Genomic DNA, 24544 nt, shown 5'->3' with positions numbered 1-24544 from the left:
TGTACAGTGTTACATAAAAAGGAACATCATTATTCATCTCTTGATTGTATCTTCTGTTGTGTATCATCACATTTCACTCTAAATAACATCCTCACTTTGGGAAGCCCTGCCAATGGAACATTCAATGAATATGATAGATACTGTAGGTAGATGGACGGACAAATGATTGTGAAAATTCTGTTTGCTTGTTCCTGTGTTTCCTGTTCTCATAAATTCAGAGCAACTTCTTCTTCCTGGCTCAAACCACACTGACAGCAGTAACACCAGCAGGCTACGTGTGGTTCACGGTGCTGCATGTGTGTTTTGTGTAAAGACAACTTGCTAACACCACTTAAAGCCTGCTGTTACAATGCTTTATAACTGGTTGTATTAACTTTTACAATGTCATATAATCAAGCTTGTAATAAGTTGTATTTTCTGCATCAAAATATTTTTGAAAAAGGAGAAGTTTTGAGTTGTTGTACCAATAATCCAAATTTAAATCAATCTACCTCAAAGTCATAGTGGTACAAATGATAAGCTATCTGAAAATGAAATTACAATATTAGTATAGAGTAAAATACATGCAAATAAGTGAACACATTACAATCATTCATCATAGTGGGTATTAAACAGAAACTGTAGAGTAAGATTTTTGTATATGCTATGCTGTGCTATATTATACTGTGTCATGTTATGCTATATTATGTCAATCAATGCTATGTTAAGTAGCAACAAATGAAAAATAACGTTATTTTTTTTAAACTTCTCTTAATACTTAAATGCCCAGTGTAGTGAAATTAAAAAATGTCCTGTGGATTGTATTACAGTATATTGCACATGAAAATAACACTCTAAAAGTTAGAAAAAAATGGGATCAGTGTTTTTTCCTGATAGTTACTGGTTGAAAATACAATCTACACAGGACCTTCTAATCAGCTGGTTTGCATGGGTGGGAGTTTCGGCTTGCCTGGTGACATGGCAGGCGGTAAATTGGGTAATAGACCAATAACAAATAGAGTTCCAAACCTCTCTGCCAATAACAGTTCGTTTTCAGTTGTCCCCTCCTCACTCAGACCACTCCCAGACAGTCCTAGAAAATTATTGCCTCATAAATAGTTTTTTGCTAATGTAACGGCAGCCTTCCTCCTCTTCGTCTGACGGCGCTGGGCAGACGGGCAGCTCAGGCGGCGCTGGGCAGACGGGCAGCGCAGGCGGCGCTGGGCAGACGGGCAGTGCAGGTGGCGCTTTGCAGACAGCCGACTCTGACCTGCTGAGGCGCACAGTAGGCCTGGTGCGTGGTGCCGGAACTGGTGGTACCGGAATGGAGACACGCACCACTAGGCGAGTGCGGGGAGCAGGAACAGGGCACACTGGATTCTCAAAGCGCACTATAGGCCTGGTGCGTGGCACCGGAACTGGTGGTACCGGACTGGAGACAACCACCACTAGGCTGGTGCGGGGAGAAGGAACAGTGCGTACAGGGCTCTGGAGATGCACAGGAGGCTTGGTGCGTGGTGCCGGAACTGGAGGTACCGGGCTGGAGACACGCACCACAAGGAGAGTGCGTGGAGGAGGAACAGGGCTCTGGAGACGCACTGGAAGCCTGGTGCGTGGTGTTGGCACTGGTGGTACTGGGCTGGGGCGAGGAGGTGGCACCGGATAGACCGGACCGTGAAGGCGTACTGGAGCTCTTGAGCACCGAGCCTGCCCAACCTTACCTGGTTTAATGCTCCCCGTAGCCAGGCCAGTGCGGCGAGGTGGAATAGCCCGCACTGGGCTGTGCTGGCGAACCGGGGACACCATGCGTAAGGCTGGTGCCATGTACACCGGCCCGAGGAGACGTACTGGAGACCAGATACGTTGAGCCGGCTTCATGGCACCTGGCTCGATGCCCACTCTAGCCCGGCCGATACGTGGAGCTGGAATGTACCGCACCGGGCTAAGCACACGTACAGGAGACACGTGCGCTCTTCCGCATAACACGGTGTCTGCCTGTACTCCCGCTCTCCACGGTAAGCACAGGAAGTGGGCGCAGGTTTCCTACCTGACTTCGCCACACTCCCCTTTAGCCCCCCCCCCCCCCCCAAGACATTTTTGGTGGTTTCTTCTCGGGCTTCCTGGCCAGCCGTGTTCCCTCATAACACCGGTTCCCCTTCGCAGCTGCTTCCGCTCTCCTAGCTGCCTCCACCTGTTCCCATGGAAGGCGATCCCTACCAGCCAGGATCTCCTCCCATGTGTAGCAACCCTTTCCGTCCAATACGTCTTCCCAAGTCCATTCCTCCTGGTACCGCTGCTGCTGCTGCTGCCGCTGCTTCCCGTTGCTTCCCGTTACTACGCTGCTTGGTCCGAGATTGGTGGGTGGTTCTGTAACGGCAGCATTCCTCCACTTCGTCTGAAGAGGAGGAGTAGCATGGATCGGACCAAGACGCAGCGTAGTACGTGCTCAACATGATTAAATGAACGAAATAACGTGAACACTTACAAATAACAAAATAGCAAATGTGGCAAACCGATACAGCCCTATCTGGTGCAGAGAAAACACAAAGACAGGAAACAACCACCCACAAAATCCCAACACAAAACAAGCCACCTAAATATGATTCCCAATCAGAGACAACACAAAACACCTGCCTCTGATTGAGAACCATATTAGGCCAAACATAGAAACAGACAAACTAGACACACAACATAGAATGCCCACCCAGCTCACGTTCTGACCAACACTAAAACAAGCTAAACACACAAGAACTATGGTCAGAACGTGACAGCTAAAATAACTATTTTAGTCCATTTTAAAAGTAAACTTTTAAAGTAAGGTGCTTAATTGTTGACCAGAAATGATTTGATATTGCTATAAAAATGGCTGCATTTGGCCTTTAAAACCTCTCTAGGGTACCTGAGACGGTAGCGTCCCACCTCTTCAACAGCCAGTGAAACTGCAGGGCGCCCTCAAAACAGAAATCCCATAATTAAAATTCCTCAAACATACATGGATTTTACACCATTTTAAAGACACGCTTGTTGTAAATCCAGCCACAGTGTCCGATTTCAAAAAGGCTTTACGACGAAAGCAAACCAAACGATTATGTTAGGTGAGTGCCTATTCACAGAATAACACAGCCATCTTTCCAGCCAAAGACAGGATTCACAAAAAGCAGAAATATAGATAAAATTAATCACTAACTTTTGATGATCTTCATCAGATGCCACTCCCAGGACTTCATGTATGTTTTGTTCGATAAAGTTAATCTTTATATCCAAAAATCTGAGTTTACATTGGCGCCATGTTCAGAAATGCCTCCAAAATATCAGAAGAAATTGCAGAGAGCCATATCAAATAACAGAAATACTCATCATAAACTTTGATGAAAGATACATGTTTTACATAGAATTAAAGATACACTTGTTCTTAATGCAACCGCTGTGTCAGATTTCAAAAAAACTTTACGGAAAAAGCAAACCATGCAATAATCTGAGACGGCGCTCAGATAGAAACAACATTTCTCCGCCATGTTGGAGTCAACAGAAATACAAAATTACATTATAAATATTCCCTTACCTTTGATGATCATCATCAGAATGCACTCCCAGGAATCCTAGTTCCACAATAAATTGTTGTTTTGTTCGATAATGTCCATTATTTATGTCCAAGTAGCTACTTTTGTTAGCATGTTTAGTACACATATCCAAACGCTTGTGCAGGTCCAGGCGAACGTCGGACGAAAACTTCAAAAAGTTATATTACAGGTCGAATAAACTTCTCAAACTAAGTATATAATCAATCTTTAGGATATTGTTATCATAATATTCAATAACATTCCAACCGGAGAATTCCTTTGTGTCTATAGAAGTAATGGAACGCAAGTCGTTATCACGTGGAATGCGTGTGACCAGGACTTGGCTCTCTGCCAGACCACTGACTCAAACAGCTTACATCTGGCTCAACATCACAGTAGAAGCTTCATTCAACGTTCTACAGACTGTTGACATCTAGCCTCAGAATTCCCACTTCCTGTTTCGATTTTTTCTCAGGTTTTTGCCTGCCATATGAGTTATGTTATACTCACAGACATCATTCAAACAGTTTTAGAAACTTCAGTGTTTTCTATCCAATCGTAATGATAATATGCATATATTAGCATCTGGGACAGAGTAGGAGGCAGTTCACTCTGGGCACGCTATATATCCAAAGTGAAAATGCTGCCCCCTATCCCTAAAAAGTTAAATCAACAGAAAGTGGCGACATTGGCCCAGGCAGCAGTGTTGGCAGATGAGTACGCTTTGACACACAAGACTGTCTTTGGTGCACCTCGTTTTGAAGGTAGACTGATTACGTCATCAGTGCCTCGTTCAGGTCGCTTTTCCTCTGACAACCCTAAGTCTTTTCATGAAATCCGTGAATGTTTTTACTGTCACCAAAAGGGTCACATGATTGCGGACTGCCCGGTTTTGAAAAATAAACCGAAACAGTCCCCAAAAATGAAAAGTGTGGGTTTAGTCAAGTCGTTGTCTCGTCCGTTGGACCGAGTTATTGATTCAGCATTTGAGAAACCGGATCCTGTCTATGCTCCATGTATCTCTGCCGGTTGTGTTTCCTTAACTGGAGAAGAAGCTGATCAAAAGCCTATTCAAATCTTACGAGACACCGGGGCGGCGCAGTCAGTTATTGTTACTGATGCTTTACCCTTGTCTCCTGAAACGTATTGTGGCTCGCATGTCATATTACAGGGGATAGAGACAAAAACCGTACCTGTACCACTACACTGGGTCCACTTAGTGTCAGACTTGGTATCAGGACGTTTCCGTGTTGGTGTAGTGTCTACACTGCCAGTAAAAGGAGTCACTTTGCTACTAGGGAATGATATTGCTGGTGGTAATGTCACTCCTGTGTTAGAGGTAGTAGACAACCCAGAAATCAGAACTACAGTGGAGAAATTGGTTCAAGCATTTCCCCATGTTTTTCCTGCTTGTGTTGTAACGAGGGCACAATCTCGCAAGCTTGGAGATGTGGTGGATTTGGCTAGTTCCATTTTTGAGAATGTTGAAGTAGAAGACAATGCACCGATTATTCCTTCTGCAATGCCGACAGTTTTTACCCCTGTAAAAACTAAGGCAGGGGAAAGCAAAATCGCGCCCCAATTACATGATATTATTTTGTCTGTCACCCCTGAGAAGGTGATTGAATGTCAAAAAGGAGACACCAGTCTTCGCAAGTGTTTTGCTTCGGTAATTTCCATTGAGGAAGCTAAAACTAGAGAGACCGCCTACTTTATGGAAGCAGGAGTTTTGATGCGGAAATGGGCAGCTCATGACACCGTAAATGACTGGAGTGAAGTGTGTCAAGTGGTTGTTCCTACACCGTTCCGACAGCAGGTGCTGTCACTCACCCATGACCAGGCGTGGTCTGGACATTTGGGTATCACAAAGACTTATAACCGAGTCCTTAGTCATTTTTTCTGGCCAGGTTTGAAGTCTGACGTTGTCAAATTTTGTAAAACATGTCACGTATGTCAACTCACTGGGAAAGCGAATCAAACAGTCCCGAGCGCCGCTCTGCCCGATTCCTGTGGTGGGGGAACCGTTTGAGAGAGTGATAATTGATTGTGTAGGTCCATTCCCGAAAACCAGGTCAGGTAACCAGTTCTTACTAACAATAATGCGCAGTGCTACTCGATACCCAGAGGCTATTCCTCTCCGTACTATAACGGCTAAGACTGTGGTGAAGGCACTAGTGAAGTTCTTCTCTACGTTTGGACTCCCTAAAGTAATCCAAACTGATCAGGGATCCAACTGTATGTCCAAACTGTTTTCAAATGTGTAAAAGACGCTGTGTATTTCCCATCAGGTCTCCAGTCCGTATCATCCAGAGAGTCAAGGGGCTCTCGAACGCTGGCATCAGACGCTGAAGGGCATGCTACGCAAGTATTGCATGGATACCAGTACCGATTGGGATGAGGGGGTGCCCTTTGTTGCATTATGACAAAAAGGCTGTTGGCCGTTCTTTTGCACCAGGGGATCAAGTTTTAGTTTCGTTGCCAATCCCTGGCTCATCTCTGTCAGCATGTTTTTCTGGACCATATCTTGTAGAAAAGAAACTCAGTGACACCAATTGTGATAAAGACCCTAGATCGAAGGCGTTCTTCCCGTGTGTGTCATGTTAACATGCTAAAAGCATATTATGTACGTGACTCTCCAGACAGCTCCTCATGTAAGCCAGTCCAGCCCGCCGTCTCCAGTGTGGCTGCGGTGGTGCTGAAGCCTGGCTGGGACCTAGAGAAGGATAAGGATAAGGAGGATGGGTTGGAGTTACGCCATACGTTACAGCAGTGTGAACGCTTATCGGCCCGTGTCCGTAGTCTCATCATTCCATAGAGTGGTCACATTATTAAACTGTTTGGACAGTTCGTGAGAAGACCGAATTTCAGGATGTTTCATAGTCTGACAAACACAGCTGTAGTTCGGCCACCTTCCATCGGAAAGCCGCCATAGGCAGATGTCGTGGATTGAGACGCAGCCCATGCAAAAACACAGATCTTTAATTAAAACTGACAGATTTTGTTTAGATTGACACCGGTGCGTCAATAGACTCAAACCCTCAAATAAACAACCTTCAACACATTAGCTCAAATTCTTGTCCTTTTGAAGTCCACTGAACTCACAGAATAACGCTCATTAAGCAATTGCTTAAGTTGGCTTTTTTACAGTGCAACAGTATGTTTATGGTAACTATAGTTCAATTCAATAAAGTGTTATTTGTCACATGCGCCGACTACAACAGGTGTAGACCTTACAGTGAAATGCTTACTTACAAGCCCTTTACCAACAATGCAGTTTTAAGAAAAATATGTTTTTTAAAGTAAGAGATAAGAATAACAAACAATTAAAGAGCAGCAGTGAATAACAATAGCGGGGCTATATACAGGGGGTACCGGTACAGAGTCAATGTGCGGGGTCACCGGTGTCGAGGTAATTGAGGTAATATGTACATATAGGTATGGTTAAAGTGACTATGCATAGATAATAACAGACAGTAGCAGCAGCGTAGAAGAGGTCTGGGTTCGGGTTTCCATTTGATTAGCTGTTCAGGAGTCTTATGGCTTGGGGGTAGAAGCTGTTTAGAAGCCTCTTGGACCTAGACTTGGCGTTCTGGTACCACTTGCTGTGTGGCAGTCTATGAATAGGGTGGCTGGAGTCTTTGACAATTTTTTGGGCCTTTCTCTGACACCGCCTGGTATAAAGGTCCTGGATGGCAGGAAGCTTAGCCCCAGTGATGTTCTGGGCTGTACACACTACCCTCTGTAGTGCCTTGCGGTTGGAGGCCGAGCAGTTGCCATACCAGGCATTGATGCAACCCATCAGGATGCTCTCGATGGTGCAGCTGTAAAACCTTTTGAGGATCTGAGGACCCATGCCAAATCCTTTCAGTCTCCTGATGGGAGAATAGTTTTTGTCATGCCCTCTTCATGACTGTCTTGGTGTGCTTGGACCATGTTAGTTTGTTGGTGATGTGGACGCCAAGGTACTTGAAGCTCTCAACCTGCGCCACTACAGCCACGACGATGAGAATGGGGGCGTGCTCGGTCTTCCTTTTCCTGTGGTCCACAATCATCTCCTTTGTCTTGATCACATTGAGGGAGAGATTGTTGTCCTTGCACCACACGGTCAGGTCTCTGACCCCCTCCCTATAAGCTGTCTCATCGTTATTGGTGATCAGGAATACCACTGTTGTGTCGTCAGCAAACTTAATGACGGTGTTGGAGTCGTTCCTTGCTGTGCAGTCATGAGTGAACAGGGAGTGAGGGGTGTGTTCAGGATGAGTGAGGGGCCCCCGTGTTCAGGATCAGTGTGGCAGATATGTTGTTACCTACCCTTACCACCTGTGGGCGGCCCGTCAGGAAGTCCAGGATCCAGTTGCAGAGGGAGATGTTTAGTCCCAGGGTCCTTAGAATCAAATGTTATTTGTCACATGCGCCGAATACAACAGGTGTAGACCTTACAGTGAAATCCTTACTTACAAGCCCTTAACCAACAATGCAGTTAAGAAAAATAAGTGTTAAGTAAAAAATAAAAATAATTAAAGAGCAGCAGTAAAATAACAGTAGCGAGGCTATATACAGGGGGCACGGTACAGAGTCAATGTGGAGGCTACATACAGGGGGCACGGTACAGAGTCAATGTGGAGGCTACATACAGGGGGAACGGTACAGAGTCAATGTGGAGGCTACATACAGGGGGCACGGTACAGAGTCAATGTGGAGGCTACATATAGGGGGCACGGTACAGAGTCAATGTGGAGGCTACATACAGGGGGCACGGTACAGAGTCAATGTGGAGGCTACATACAGGGGGCACGGTACAGAGTCAATATGGAGGCTATATACATGGGGCACGGTACAGAGTCAATGTGGAGGCTATATACAGGGGGCACGGTACAGAGTCAATGTGGAGGCTACATACAGGGGGCACGGTACAGAGTCAATGTGCTGGGGCACAGGTTAGTCGAGGTAATATGTACATGTAGGTAGAGTTAAAGTGACTATGCATAGATAATAAACAGAGAGTAGCAGCAGCGTAAAAGAGGGGGGGACAATGCAAATAGTCTGGGTAGACACTTAACAGAAGCTGTTAAGAAGCCTTTTGGACCTAGACTTGGCGCTCCGGTACCGCTTGTCGTGCGATAGCAGAGAGAACAGTCTATGACTGGGGTGGCTGGAGTCTGACAATTTTTAGGGCCTACCTCTGACACCACCTGGTATAGAGGTCCTGGATATATTTTATTTTACTAGGCAAGTCAGTTAAGAACAAATTCTTATTTTCAATGACGGCCTAGGAACAGTGGGTTAACTGCCTGTTCAGGGGCAGAACGACAGATTTGTACCTTGTCAGCTCAGGGATTTGAACTTGCAACCTTTCGGTTATTAGTCCAACGCTCTAACCACTAGGCTACCCTGCTGCCCCTAGATATAGATAGATAATAACATCTATTTAAAATATCAGAATTCTATTTCCATGAAATATCAGAATTGTACTCCAAAAGTGAAATTGTCAGTGGAACATTCAACAGTTGTACAATAGGCAATACCAGAGATATCATAAGTTTTAGTTATCCATGTAGTCTACCCTAGTGTTCTTATCCCATGATAGAAAACCTATCCCCATACAGAGAAAACCTCTGATACGGTTATTTGGGATCTGACATCAAGATAAGTGGTAAAGTACAGTAGGAGGCATGACATATCAGGTATATGACTGGATATCCAGTATAATTCTGTTGTTTTTTTCACACAGGATGCCTGGAGTGTTTGGGCATGGCTCGCTGGGTGTGTTGTGTGTCCTGGTAGAACCTCGGCTACCCTGCCTTGCCCCCCCCCCCCTTGTTGTTTATCATGTTTGAATGTTTGTTGTCACTGTGCTGAACATGTGCGTAGCCCATCCCTAACATCAAGTGAAACTATCAGCACTAACCTATTGCCTGTCACTTGCCTGCCTTTCTGATCAGATTATTGGTAAACATATCTAATCAATACAGTCAATACTAGAGCAAAGATAGAATGGTTGAATATTTACCTGATCCTCGGACTAGAGCTGATAGAAAAACGATGTAATGTAAGAGGGCTGCCATACTTTTTGTTGAACATACTGAGTAAAACAGGAAGTTAAAGTTCCTCATTTAATCCCCTCATCACAGCAGCCATTTATGTAGCACATTATACATCACAAATGAGTAGTGAAAAGTTTCCATTTTAGGACTCTAGATTGAAATCACTTCCTGCATTGACTGGTTTTTGAATAAAAATGTACCTCATCCCTGCTATAAAGAGTCAACATCGTAATGCATTTCCAAATGATAAGTATTTTTTTTTATCTTGCAAAAGACGTTCCCGAAAATGTCTGAAACCATACCTCTTCAAATAGAATATTAAATAACACGTCAGTCAGTATTATCCCCCCACCCCACCTCCATGCACTTGTCTTTTACTAATATCATGGATTTTGCTGATTAACTTCATTGAGAATTTTTTTTACTTTGCTACGACTGTGATATGTGGTTGTCTGACCTAGCTATCTTAAGATGAATGCACTAATTGTAAGTTGCTGTTAATAAGAGCGTATGCTAAATGACAAAAATAGAAATACAATGAGACTATTATTTTTAATTTCAAATAAACTTTTAAATCCAAAACAGATATAATCCCAGCAGGCAAAATGTGACACATGACATCTTAAAGGAATACTTTATGATTTTGGCAAGGCCCTTTATATACTTAACATTTGCATCTATCTGTGTCCAGTATGAAGGAAGTTAGCGGTAGTTTCACAAGCCAACGCTAACTAGCGTTAGCACATTGACTGGAAGTCTATAAAAAAAAATCTAGTGAACTAGGCCTGTATTAGCAGAGGAAAATGTCGTTTTCAGGATGGAAAAACAGTTCAGTGTCAACTTAAACGATCAAAACCAGATAAAAGGCATGCACAAAAGATGTTGAACTATATGTACTTTGAGATCTAACAATCAAGTAAACGATAGCCAGTCAGGGAGAATCAAACATTTCTAAAATCGGGCACTCAGGTCCCATGCCCATGGATTTTGTTATAATGTTTGACCAGAGGAACACACATGGCAAAATGCACAGAATTGCAGGAAATTAGCTTTAAAACTGCTAAAATTATCTCTCAGCTCCATGCCAAACTGGAGAATTGCTGAAAATTTGCTCCAACACTGCAAAATGTTCTCTCAGCTCAATGGAGAAATGTGTAGAATTGCTTTACAACAGCAACGATTCCTCTATACCGCCAAGATACCTTTCTAGCTAATAGACTGTTTGAGTTTGCACTTCCTCTTGTACTGTGAGGAGGTCAATATATTACCTTTCATCAGGTGAATGATAATGGCAAGGATAATTTGGGTCACCAGTTTGCCTGGGCAAGAAAAGTTTGAAAACGCCTGTTCTACAGTACATTTGGCATTTACCAATAACAAAAAGAATCATGAAATCTAGTGTTATATATTTGTACATTTTTACAGTCGTCCATTCAGAGTATGAATGGACAACTGTTGACAGAGAAGCTGTTGCACTAAAATCATTAATGTCTGTCTCAAATGTTACCCTATGTCCTCTATAGTGCACTACTTTGGACCAGGGACCAAGAAGCTCTATAAAGGGAATACGGTGCCATTTGGGATACATTCTAAGCATTCAGGACCTTCCCATGGCCTCCCCCGTACAAATATCATGTAAATAAACAAATAAAAAAACATTTTATTAGTCACATACACATATTTATCAGATGTTATTGTCGGTGTAGCAAAATGCTTATGTTCCTAGCTCAAACAGTGCAGTAGTTTAGAACAATTCACAACAATACACAAATCTAAAAAGTAAAAAATAATGGAATTAAGAAATATAAATATCAGGATGAGCAATGTCGGAGTGGCATTGACAAAAATACAGTAGAATAGAATACTGTATATACATATGAGATGAGTAAAGCAGTATGTAAACAGTATTAAAGTGGCCAGTGATTCCATGTCTATGTACTCAGTTTTTAACATTTCCTGACATTTCCTAGTAAAAAGTCCCTGTCTTAGGTCAGTTAGGATCACCACTTCATTTTAAGAATGTGAAATGTCAGAATAATAGTTGAGAAAATGATTAATTTTAGTTTTATTTCTTTCATCACATTCCCAGTGGGTCAGAAGTGTACATACACTCAGTTGGTATTTGGTAGCATTGCCTTTAAATTGTTTAACTTGGGTCAAACGTTTCGGGTAGCCTTCCGCGAGCTTCCCAAAATATGTTGGGTGAATTTTGGCCCATTCCTCCTGACAGAGCTGGTGTAACTGAGTCAGGTTTGTAGCCCTCCTTGTTCACACACGCTTTTTCAGTTCTGCCCACAAATGTTCTAATGGAGTGAGGTCAGGGCTTTGTGATGGCCACTCCAATACCTTGAATTTTTTGTCCTTAAGCCATTTTTTGTCCTTAAGCCACAACTTTATAAGTGTGCTTGGGGTCATTGTCCATTTGGAAGACCCATTTGTGACCAAGCTTTATCATGACTGATGTTGCTTCAAAATATCCACATAATTTTCATTTCTCATGACGCCATCTATTTTGTGAAGTGCACCAGTCCCTCCTGCAGCAAAGCACCCCCACAATATGATGCTGCCACCCCCGTGCTTCACGGTTGGGATGGTGTTCTTCGGCTTGCAAGCATCCCCCTTTTTCCTCCAAACATAACGATGGTCATTATGGCCAAACAGTTCTATTTTTATTTCATCAGACCAGATGACATTTCTTCAAAAAGCACGATATTTGTCCCCATGTGCAGTTGCAAATCGTAGTCTGTTTTGGAGCAGTGGCTTCTTCCTTGCTGAGCGGCCTTTCAGGTTATGTCGATATAGGACATTTCGTTTCGTTTTACTGTGGATATAGATACTTTTGTACCTGTTTCCTCCAGCATCTTCACAAGGTCCTTTGCTGTTGTTCTGGGATTGGTTTGCACATTTCGCACCAAAGTACGTTCATCTCTACGAGACAGAACGCGTCTCCTTCCTGCGCGGTATGACGGCTGCATGGTCCCATGGTGTTTATACTTGCTTACTATTGTTTGTACAGATGAACCTGGTACCTTCAGGCATTTGGAAATTGCTCCCAAGGATGAACCAGACATGTGGAGGTCTACAATTTTTTTCTGAGGTCTTGGCTGATTTCTTTTGATTTTCCCATGATGTCAAGCAAAGAGGCACTGAGATGGAAGGTAGGCCTTGAAATACATCCACAGGTACACCTCCAATTGACTCAAATTATGTCAATTAGCCTATCAGCAGCTTCTAAAGCCATGACATCATGTTCTGGAATTTTCTAAGCTGTTTAAAGGCACAGTCAACTGAGTGTATGTAAACTTCTCAACCACTGGAGTTGTGATACAGTGAATTATAAGTGAAATAATCTGTCTGTAAACAATTGTTGGAAAAATTGCTTGTGTCATGCACAAAGTAGATGTTCTAACCGACTTGCCAAAACTATAGTTTGTCAACAAGAAATTTGTGGAGTGGCTGAAAAACGAGTTTTAATGACTCCAACCTAAGTGTATGTAAACTTCCGACTTCAACTGTATATACGGCACCAGCCACTAAGGTGCAGGGTTGAGTAACCGGGTGGTTGTTGGCTAGTGATGGCTATTTAACAGTCTGATGGCCTTGAGATAAACAGCTTCTATCAGTCTCTCGGTCCCAGCTTTGATTCACCTATACTGACCTCGCCTTCTGGATGATAACGGGGTGAACAGGCCGTGGCTCGGGTGGTTGATGTCCTTGATGACCTTGTTTGCCTTCCTGTAACATCGGGTGCTGTAGGTGTCCTGGAGAGGCAGGCATTGTGCCCCCGGTGATGCGTTGGGCAGACCACACCACCCTCTGGAGAGCCCTGTGGCTGCGGGCGGTGCAGTTGCCGTACCAGGCGGTGATACAGCCCGACAGGATGCTCTCAATTGTGCATCTGTTGCGTCTTCACCACACGGTCTGTGTGTGTGGGTGGACCATTTCAGATTGTCAGTGATGTGTACACGGAGGAACTTTAAGCTTTCCACCTTCTCCACTGCGGTCCCGTCGATGTGGATAGGGGGGTGCTCCCTCAACTGTTTCCGATCAGCTCCTTCATTTTGTTGACGTTGAGGGAAAGGGCACCATTCCGCCAGGTCCCTCACTTCCTCCCTGTAGGCTGTCTTGTCATTGTTGGTAATCAGGCCTACTACTGTTGTGTTGTCTGCAAACTTGATTATTGAGTTGGAGGCGTGCTAGCCTTGCAGTCATGGGTAAACAGGGAGTATAGGAGGGGGCTTAGCATGCACCCTTGTGGGTCCCGTGTGTTGAGGATCAGCGAAGTGGAGGTGTTTTCTACCTTCACCACCTGGCCCGTCAGGAAGTCCAGGGCCCAGTTGCACAGGGCGGGGTTCAAACCCAGGACCATGAGCTTAATGATAAGCTTGGAGGGTACTATGGTGTTGAAGGCTGAGCTATAGTCAATGAACAATATTCTGACGTAGGTTTTCCTCTTGTCCAGATGGGTTAGGGCAGTGTGCAGTGCGATGGTGATTGCATCATCTGTGGATTTATGGGGCGGTAAGCAAATTGACGTCGGTCTAGGGTGTAAGGTACAGGTGATGTGATCCCTTACTAGCCTCTCAAAGCACTTCATGATGACGGAAGTGAGTGCTACGGGGCGAAAGTCATCTAGTTCAGTTACCTTTGCTTTCTTGGGTACAGGAACTATTGTTGACATCTTGAAGCAAGTGGGGACAGATGACTGGAATATGGAGAGATTGAATATGTCAGTAAACACTCCATCCAGCCAAATGGTCCTCGCATCCTCTTAGGACACGACTAGGGATGCCGGCAGTCTTGCAAGGGTTAACATGCTTAAATGTCTTACTCACGGTGGCCACCGAGAACGAGAGCCCACATTCCTTGGGAGCACTGTGTTATCCTCAAAGCGGGCGAAGAAGGTATTTAGCTTGTATGGAAGGAAGACATAAGGTGTCCGTGACGTGGCTGGTTTTCCCTTTGTAATCCATGATTGTCTGTAGATCCTGCCACATACGTCTCGTGTCTGAGCCATTGAATTGTGACTCAACTTTGTCTCTGTGCTGACTTTTTGTCTGTTTGATTGCCTTACGGAGGGAATAACTACACTGTTTGTATTCAACCATATTCCCAGTCACCTTGCCATGGTGACATGCAGTGGTTTGTGCTGTCAGTTTTGCATAAATGCTGCCATCTAGCGACGGTTTCTGGTTTGGTTAGGTTTTAATAGTCACAGTGGGAACATCCCCTATACACTTCCTGATGAACTCATGCGTCAATGTTATTATCATAGGCTACCTGGAACATATCCCAGTCCTCGTGATCAAAACAATCTTGAAGCATGGATTCCAATTGGTCAGACCAACGTTGAATAGACCTTAGCACGGGTACTTCTTGTTTGAGTTTTTCCCTATAGGAGGGGAGGAGCTAAATGGAGTCCTTGTAACCATTTTGAAAAGGCAAGTAGCAGTGGTCTAGTATTTTACTAGAGCGAGTACTACAGTCAATGTGTTGATAGAACCTTAGTAGAGTTTTCCTCAATTTTTGGGGTCAAAATCCCTAGCTACAATAATGTGGGCTCAGGATATGTGTTTTCCAGTTTGTATAAAGTCCAGTGTAGTTGCTTGAGGGCCATTATGGTATCGGCTTGAGGGGGAATATACAGGGCTGTGACTAACCGAAGATAATTATCTTGGGAGGTAATACGGTCTGCATTTGATCATGAGGTATTCTAGGTTGGGTGAACAAAAGGATTTGAGATTCTGTATGTTTATCATAATGACATCATGAGTAATTAATCATGAAACATACACCCCCAACTTGTTTTCTTCCCAGAGAGTTCTTTATTCCTGTCTGCGTGGTGTACTGAGAACCAAGATGGCTGAATAGACATGAACAGTATATCCCGAGAGAGCCATGTTTCCTTGGAACAGAGTATGTCACGGTCCCTGATGTCTCTCTGGAAGGAGATCCTCGCCCTGAGCTCGTCTACTTTATTGTCCAGGGATAAAACATTAGCGAGTAATATACTCTGAAGCTGTGGATGGTGTGCCTGCCTCCTGAGTCGGACTAGAAGTCCACTCCGAAATCCTCTTCTCTGCCTGCGACGTCTTAGAGTAGCCTCTGGGATAAGTTCAATTGCCCTGGGGGGTACGAACAAAGGATCTAATTCAGGAAAGTTGTATTCCTGGTCATAATGCTGGCGAGTTATTGTCGCTCTGATATCCAAAAGTGCTTTCCGGCTGTATGTAATAACACAAAACACGTTCTGGGCTAATAACGTAAGAAATAAAATACAAAAAAAGTCCAGAACAGACTATGGAAGGCGCACAGTACTAAATAGAGCCATGACAACATGGAACTCTATTCCACATCAAGTAACTCATGCAAGCAGTAAAATTAGATTTAAAACTGATTAAAAAACACCTTATGGAACAGCAAGGACTGTGAAGCAACACAAAACAGGCACAGACACATGCATACACACGATAGCATACACACACACGTACACATGGATTTTGTACTGTATGTATGTGGTAGTGGTGGAGTAGGGGCCTGAGGGCACACATTCTGTGAATGTATTGTAATCTTTTTTAAATTGTAGAAACTGCCTTAATTTTGCAGGACCCCAGGAAGAGTAGCTGCTGCCTAATGCGGATCAATAATAAATACAATATTTATGTTTAGATTTAGATTTAGGCAGTATGGTTAGCAGGGTAGATAAGGTTAGGGTTAGATTGTAAATCATATTTTCTGACTTTGTGGCTGTGCCAGCTAGTGACCACTCTGCAGAGCTGCCTCCAGAACAAGATTCATGACGAAAACGCTAACCTGCATGTTTGTGCTGAAGGAACAGGATGTTCGTCTGGATGTACAGCAGGATCTGCCCATGTTTGATTATCTAAAGTGGAAGTTTAACAAACGTATACACTAAAATACAGCAACGAATTGGAATTTCTTTTTAAAAAATCTGAGAAACATTCAACCTATTATTGTAAGTAACAAAGCAGAGTTGTGTTTAGTTAAGGAAACTCCTCTCTTCTGCGGAGGAACCTACAGGAAGGAGACAGTGGAACTTACACTACAGAAGACAGAAATGTTTACGCAAACTTATTGGTTGTCCAAGGTAGGTTTTTCTTCTTTTACAGTGCCTTCAGAAAGTATTCATACCCCTTGACTTATTCACACATTTTGCCATCACTACAGCAGCCTGACTATGATATCTACCTTAGACTCCAAGCCAAACTCTACAGAGTCCTTAGATTTTCAAGACGATTTAACTCAACTGTAACTAAGCCACTCAGGAAAATTCAATGTCGTTTTGGTAAGCAACTCCAGTGTATATTTGGCCTTGTTTTGAGTTATTGTCCTGCTGAAAGGTGAATTTGTCTCTCAGTGTCTGCTGGAAAGTAGACTGACCCAGGTTTTCCTCTAGGATTTTGGCTGTGCGTAGCTCTATTCAATTTATTTTTAAACAAACTCCCTAGTCCTTGCAGATGACAAGCATAACCACAACATGATGCAGTCACCACCATACTTGAAAATATGAAGTGGTACTCAGTGTGTTGCATTTTCCCCAAACATAACGCTTTGCATCCAGGACAAAGTTGATGTCTTCGCCACAGTTTTTTGCAGTTTTACTTTAGTGCCTTATTGCAATCAGGATTCATGTTTTGGACATTTGTGCTTTTAATACTTTCACACCACCCTTGATGAGAATGAGATTGGGACAAGGACCGTCCATCCGTTCTGTTCTATGCTTCACTGGGCTCCTAAGAAAATATGTTTCATGTTGATTATCCCACTCACTTTTACCCAGTGTTGTTCATCCTCATCCTCGGGTGTCAAAGCAAGACGCAGACTACGAGCCTTGTAAGTAGTTAATTGGACTGTATCATCCAGAAAGCCATATGTATTGATGGGCTTTAACATTAGGATTCTGATGACATGGTAAAATAAATTCCCTATTATCAATGTCCCTATTACGGTTAGCCCAAGCTACCGTGTAGTGGGTTCTCTGATAACCTCCCCCCTCGGCAGACATGAAACGGTACGGTTTCCTGGGAGGAAACCCTCCCTAGAGTCAATGGATTCTTACAAATATTTAATTCGTTTCAGAAACCATTTTGTGCTCTCCTCACAATTTAAAGGGCAGCTTTCTCTCTCTCCTCTCATTTCCCGACTCATAATTAGAACTATTGATAATTTATACATCCCAAATTTAGAATGACAGTCCTTTGTGCCAATGGCACACATGTATCTCATGCCTGTCAAAGTTGATGGCTCTTGATAATGTCCCGATTGCAATATCTGGGGAATAATCTCATTTTCCCAAGAGAACAAATCTCACCTGAGCCTTCACCACCATTCTGTCCGGTCCATTATGTCTTGTCCATTTTCCAACCAGTGCACCAGCAGCATGAGAGGAGTTTGGATGTGACCGCTCTCCATGCTCACTCCACATGCACAGTCTCAGGACTCATGCCACACTCCTTCTGCCCGTACACAGGTTGTTGGCTCGGACTTGGGTCTTAGGTAGAAGTGGTGCAGGATGGCCTTACGAGTGGCGTAGCGATCTAAGGCACTGCATCGGAGGCCTCACTACATACCCGGGTTAGATCCCGGGCTGTGACACAGCCGGCTGTATCCGGGAGACCCATGAGGCAGAACACAATTGGCCCAGCGTCGTTGAAGGGTTAGAGGAGGGTTTAGCTGGCCGGGATTTCCTTGTCCCATTGCGCTCCGATCGACTCCTGTGGAGGGCCGAGTGCCTACATGCTGACTTCGGTCACCAGTTGTACGTGTTTCCTTCGACGCATTGGTGCGGCTGGCTTCCGGGTTAAGCATGCAGTGTGTCAAGAAGCAGTGCGGCTTGGCAGGGTCGTGTTTTAGAGGACTAATGGCTCTCGACCTTCGCCTCTCCCGAGTCCGTACAAGAGTTGCAGTGATGGGACAAGACTTACTACCAATTGGAGAGAAAAGGGGTAAAATTATAACAATTATAATTGAAGTGGTACAGGGCCGTAGTGAACGCCATTGTCGCAATTACTTTGAACCCCCTTTACAGGGGGTTCAGACTGTTCTCGGTCTAAATATCCCTTCCATGCATCTAGATAACATCTGGAATCACTATCGCCATAACTTCGAGAGGACAGTCCAGAACAGTTTAGGGCGTTTCTGATTCAGGAAATCCAGACAAACTATTCACTGTATGACAAATTATTACGTTCCCAATTTTCTTAATACAACATTTCTAAGACAAATGTCAAAGAGCATAACAACACACTGTTGAAACCATTTTGCATATTGGTTTATACTCCCTTATCATATTGGCTTGTACTCCCTTATCATATTGGCGACCTAACCGCAGAGTTACAGGGTCAAGGAGTTAGAGGGCTAACCCCTGCGGAGAAATCCCGACCAGACAGCAGAACCAGTCTGGTGAGATTTGTATTGAAGCAAGACAAAACCAAAACAACAAAACTTCTTCATATTATACTTAAATCTAGCCCAATGTCTCTAGCCTGTCTGGCGAGAGGTCAGTCAACACCATTCAGTGAGTATGTTCTTTTCCTTTTCCTTCCCTGTACTTTAGTCTACTTACTTAAAGACATTTGAAACATTTTGTGTACCAGGTTTACATTGGGTTTCTCATCACATTTCTTATCTGGAGAACTTACATGTGTGCAACCCAAAATTCGTATTAGATACTTACATTTCATATGTGTGCCCTTTAAGGTGCATCCTTTCTAACCCATGAAGAACCTACTAAATTAAAAGATCCCACACAATTAAATCAGACATGGTATTAACACCATTAACAAATATTAATAACCGGTGGGGTGTGTGTGCTGGTGTGTGGTAAAACGTAGGGAAAAAAACAAATGGCCAGGTCTTACTTAATTGGGAGCTCCCTTTACACCTGAATCCGGGCACCGTTATACTTAATAGAACTGCAGAATTTCACTAACTGCCCTCCCAAGACAACAGCCTCGGGGAAACTTTTCAAAGAGATCCTCTCCTGGAAGACAACATTGTCACGTTCTGACCATAGTTCTTTTGTGTTTTCTTTGTTTTAGTGTTGGTCAGGACGTGAGCTGAGTGGGTAGTCTATGTGTGTTTTTCTATGTTGGGGTTTTGAGTCCGGCCTGGTATGATTCTCAATCAGTGGCAGCTGTCAATCGTTGTCCCTGATTGAGAATCATACTTAGGCAGCCTGGGTTTCACTTTTGAGTTGTGGGTGTTTGTTGCCGTGTCAGTGTTTGTTCGCCACACGGTACTGTTTCGTTCGTTTGTTCACTTCGTTTGTTGTTTTGTATTTTGTAGTGTTTTGTTTGTTGGATTAGCATTAAAATTCATCATCATGAACACTTACCACGCTGCGCCTTGGTCCTCCTCTCTTTCACCCGAAGACGAACGTTACAAACATGTACATTTCGTTAGTATTCCCTATGCTAAATGTCAATCAGCAACAAGTTTTAATTACAGACCAAACAAAACATGATACCTTCGGTTCACCGGCAGTCCATTGACCTCCCTCCACTCATTAATTGTTTGTTTTAATCCATCCCCACGGTTACTGCATATACTGTACTATTACCAATCTCCATTGGATATTCAATGCCTTTAGTCATGAACAACATTTTGAGAGGTCATTTTAGGTTTGGTAACCCCAATGCTCCTCCCTTTAGTCAATTCTATCAAGCTATTTCAGAATAAGACTGAATAAAGTGTCTCATAAGATAAAAAAAATAATAATAAAGTTTTCTGAGCTTGCGTGTGTGTTTGGCCGTGCCAATTTTAACTTATTACCTTTAAGAATCCCTTCCCCTGTCATTTCGCATAGTTTATCCAACCCCAAAATTGGTTCACCACCTGTCGCCATGTAAAATGATCTGGGTATTGTTACTGGTCCTATGGTCAGACATGGGTATCAGTCATATTGCTTTCGATTCTGCCCGTTACCCCCGCTAAATGTAATACTTTTTCCTGTTGGAATTGTAGCCAATTTCTCAATGTAAGAAATCTGTGATGTCTGAGCGCCAGTATCTATTAGAAAGTTGTGAGAGGTGGCTTCCTCCATATAGAAACCGTCCTCTCGCCGAACCACAATCGACCATATAGAGGCCAGCCTCTTAGCATTCCCTCCAAAGGCAGCTGGTGCAGTAGGCTGCCTTACCATTCCACACTCCCTTTTCCAACAGCCCCACAGCTGAAACAGGGCTCTGGCGCCTTGGGACCAATTCACTGCCCTTTCCTCCCTGTTTCTTTTTGTCTTACCTTGGCCATTGAATCCACTGTTGGTGACTTCACTGTGGCTGTATTAACCACACGCACGGCTGCGAAGTGAGCGGAATTCGATTCCACTATTAAAGCCGCCTTTACTATCTCATCCCAGTGAAAATGTTGGTCCACTACCCCCACAATAGATGTTTTGATAACAGGTTTCAAACCTGCCATTAGCAGACGCACAAAATCTATCAAGGTACTCACATACCCATTCCTTTCGATGCTGAGTACATCTACACTTTTGTTCCATTGTTTTTGCTTTTCTGTTGATAAAATGCTGGCATCAAAACACTGGTGTATTGAGCTTTTTATTTGTATTTTACGTCATTGTGCCAACTCACAATAGCATCTCTGAAATCTTTACTAGATTGGAATTTTCCGTCAGCAGGGAGATACTGACCAGTTTTATCCAGTTTGATAAATTTTGATGCCATTTCAATGGTGGTTATTTCTGCTCCTCCCTCGACGGCGTCTAAGGTGTTTAGATGTCCTGTCTCATGGCTCTAATGCACGCCCTCTACGAATTTAAGGTAGTGATACCTACTTCCCCGGTGAGTAGTAATGGTATTTGTGCCTCTTAATTGGTCACCTGATACCTTATTAGAACCAATACTGAAGCGTCTGCCAATTTACTACTGGAGAATACGGGAGACGTAATGTCTTATACCTGTGTCACGTTTCAAATATCACTGTTGTTGACAACACACATTACCAAAATTATTCAGTTGTCTTCCCATTTCCACATAGTCTGTCACAAACAAGCCTAAGATCACCAATGCGCAATGCCAAGTGTCAGCTGGAGTGGTGTAAAGCTAGCCACCATTGGACTCTGGAGCAGTGGAAACTCGTTCTCAGGAGTGATGAAGCACACTTCACCTGTCAAGTCCGACGGATTAATCTGGGTTTGGCGGATGCCAGGAGAACGCTACCTACTCGAAATGCATAGTGCCAACTGTAAAGTTTGGTGGAGGAGGAATAATGGTCTGGGGCTGTTTTTCATGGTTCGGACTAGGCCCCTTAGTTCCAGTGAAGGGAAATCTTAACGCTACAGCACACAATGACATTCTAGACGATTCTGTGCTTCCAACTTTGTGGCAACATTTTGGGGAAGGCCTTTTTCTGTTTCAGCATGTCAATGCTCCCGTGCACAAAGCGAGATCTGTTCAGAAATGGTTTGTCGAGATCGGTGTGGAAGAACTTGACTGGCCTGCACAAAGCCCTGACCTCAACCCCATCGAACACCTTTGGGATGAATTGGAACGCTGACTGCGAGCCAGGCCTAATCGCCCAACATCAGTGCCCAACCTTACTAATGCTCTTGTGGCTGAATGGAACCAAGTCAGCAATTTTCCAACATCTAGTGGAAAGCCTTCCCAGAAGAGTGGAGGCTGTTATAGCAGCAAAGGGGGGACCAAGTCCATATTAATGCCCATGATTTTGGATTGAGATGTCCACATACTTTTGGTCATGTAGTGTGTGTATATATACTAATAGACTATTTGAAGAGGGATGCTGAATGTTAAATACAGCAGCCAATGGCACTCACGGGGTGTTTGAAAGAAGAGAACACTCGATGGCGGTAGGCTATTGTAGTAATTTATTTAGAACCATAACCATTCAATCTTTGTGAACAGAAGTGATAGTTGTCGGCATCTTATACTCGTCCCATATTATTCAAGCGTGTCATTACACTGATGAATATTATTAGTATTCATTTAACTGTTGAAAGAGAGGGAATGAAGCTACAATAGAGATAAAGAGGAGACATGCTAATGCCCACGTCGCACAACGTTAGGGGAAATATTATTAAAGGTATATACGCGTCAGCCTACTAATTATAAAACTGTATAATAGGCACTATTATATTTCTAAATTCAAATCAAATTTGCTAGCCTATAATTGTAACTTTGTAGGCTGGATGTGCTGCACCAGCATTGCATGTTCTCTCCCTGCTTCATGGTTTGAATGACGTCCGTAATTCCAGTCCATATGATGCAATACAATCTACACTCGAAGATTACTGAAGATGTTCCATTTATTTACCCAAGAGAGCATAGCTAGATCTATGGGCTTTTCTGTTGTACGTAATGTGCGGTAGCCTATACAGTATACTATAGGCTATGCATTAGATAACTACACAATGATTTGGGCTTTTCTTTGTCTCTTATTAAATGTATGGCTCATCAGGCTCAGGTAGCATCATTGAATTTTTATGCCGCTCAAATCAGACATTTACAGTAAATGCTTTAGAATGGCACTACTGGATAAGTTATTTGTTCTCGGAATGGAACATCTGTGAAATACCGAGAAAATATTCATGTTAAACACTTTTGCACACAGAGTCCATGCAACTTATGTGATTTGTTAAGCACATTTTTGCTCCTGAACTTATTTAGGCTTGCCATAAGAAATGGGTTGAGTGACAAGACATTTCAGCTTTTCATTGTTTATTAATTTCTAAAAACATTATGGGGTATTGGTTTACTCTCTGTATTGACTGGAATTGAAATGGAAGTCTCCCAACCCTATTGTCTGATGTGCTGGACTAGAGGAACTGTAACATAATGTCTATCTGTATTTCAGTGTCTCCCCCTGCTGGCGTGTCTGTGTAAATGCTGAAGATTCTCCTGGTGTCTGTGGGGCTATTCATCATGATCTCTGCAGTCATCAACCTCCACATCAGGTTGATTTAAGCCCACGAGTGACAGAATGACGTTTATTGTATTTTTACCATTGACAGGGCTTCCCACAGTGAGGATATTATTTACAATGAAATGTGATGATATACAGCAGAAGATATAATCATGAGATTAATAATTCTGTTCCTTTTTATGTAACAATGTACAGTACACAGAAACAGAAGGATGTTGCCTGCACATGTAAATCAGATTAGGTCATTTAAAAAGTTTTCAAAAATATTTACTTTCTTTTAATTTGTTGCTATAAAAATAACACCTTAGATATTCTTTTTTTATTTATATTTTTTAGGAAGTAGTTCTGAAAGTAACGCTCACAAGCCAAAAGTGATACCTGAGAATTGGGTGACAAATGTGCAGATATGTGCACCACGTCATTGCTCTCTCTCGCTCTGCTGTGTGTGTGTCTTGCTAGCTGTCACTCAAATGGCAAGGGGCTGAAGCTCATCCGCTGAAACTCGACTTTCTAGCGGGTTGGCGCACGTTGAGGTAAATGTAGGGAAAATGGTGCCGCACAGCTTCCAGAAAACAGTTGCTTATTGAGGTAAAACGTTAATTCTGCTCAGATTATGCATGTATGAACTACACATTGAAACATACAGCCCAAAGGAAAAAAATACTTACTAGTCGCCAAAGTACCGTAGCATGTCTTTAGCCTAATGCAGTCCTTCTCAAATAATGGGGCGCGCCCCCCCTCACATGTGACCCCGGGGGGAGTAGTTTTTTTTGTTAGACATGGTCTCTGTCATGCTGGATGACGCAAGTGCTGCAAAAATAAAGACTGACTTCCTCATTTCGATTTTTTTTAAATCAGCACAAATTGTTTTGTTTTATAGGTCAAAGTGTTTCATATATTGTGCTCCTGAGTTAATGTTGCTGATCAATTTGAATGTATTATTATTTATTGATTATATTTTATTTTTCAGTATCAAATGGTCAAAAAGAAATTAGTTTAAATAAGGCTTGAATTTTTAAAAACATTTCAGGCAAATTG

General features: G+C 43.1%; 2 protein-coding genes across 4 annotated transcripts in view; one reads left to right on the top strand and one right to left on the bottom strand.

Annotated features, from left to right (window-relative positions):
- LOC139550232 (natural killer cell receptor 2B4-like) overlaps window positions 1-9658 on the bottom strand; it is a 38869-nt gene extending 29211 nt beyond the window's left edge. For both annotated transcript variants that reach the window (XM_071360964.1, XM_071360965.1), the window contains exon 1: window positions 9550-9658. In XM_071360964.1, the coding sequence (XP_071217065.1) occupies window positions 9550-9620 (71 nt within the window). In that variant the 5' untranslated portion in view covers window positions 9621-9658. The remainder of the gene's footprint in view (window positions 1-9549) is intronic.
- The window catches only part of LOC139550235 (SLAM family member 5-like), a 266184-nt gene extending 241909 nt beyond the window's left edge, over window positions 1-24275 (top strand). For both annotated transcript variants that reach the window (XM_071360978.1, XM_071360974.1), the window contains one exon: window positions 23438-24275. The gene's annotated coding sequence lies outside the window, so the exon portion shown is untranslated. The remainder of the gene's footprint in view (window positions 1-23437) is intronic.
- Window positions 24276-24544: the final 269 nt, after the last annotated feature.

The sequence above is a fragment of the Salvelinus alpinus genome, chromosome 23 (genome assembly GCF_045679555.1).
Source record: "Salvelinus alpinus chromosome 23, SLU_Salpinus.1, whole genome shotgun sequence".
NCBI lineage: Eukaryota > Metazoa > Chordata > Actinopteri > Salmoniformes > Salmonidae > Salvelinus > Salvelinus alpinus.
The sequence above is the reverse complement of the archived record's forward strand: the minus strand, read 5'-3'. Positions and strand labels throughout refer to the sequence as shown.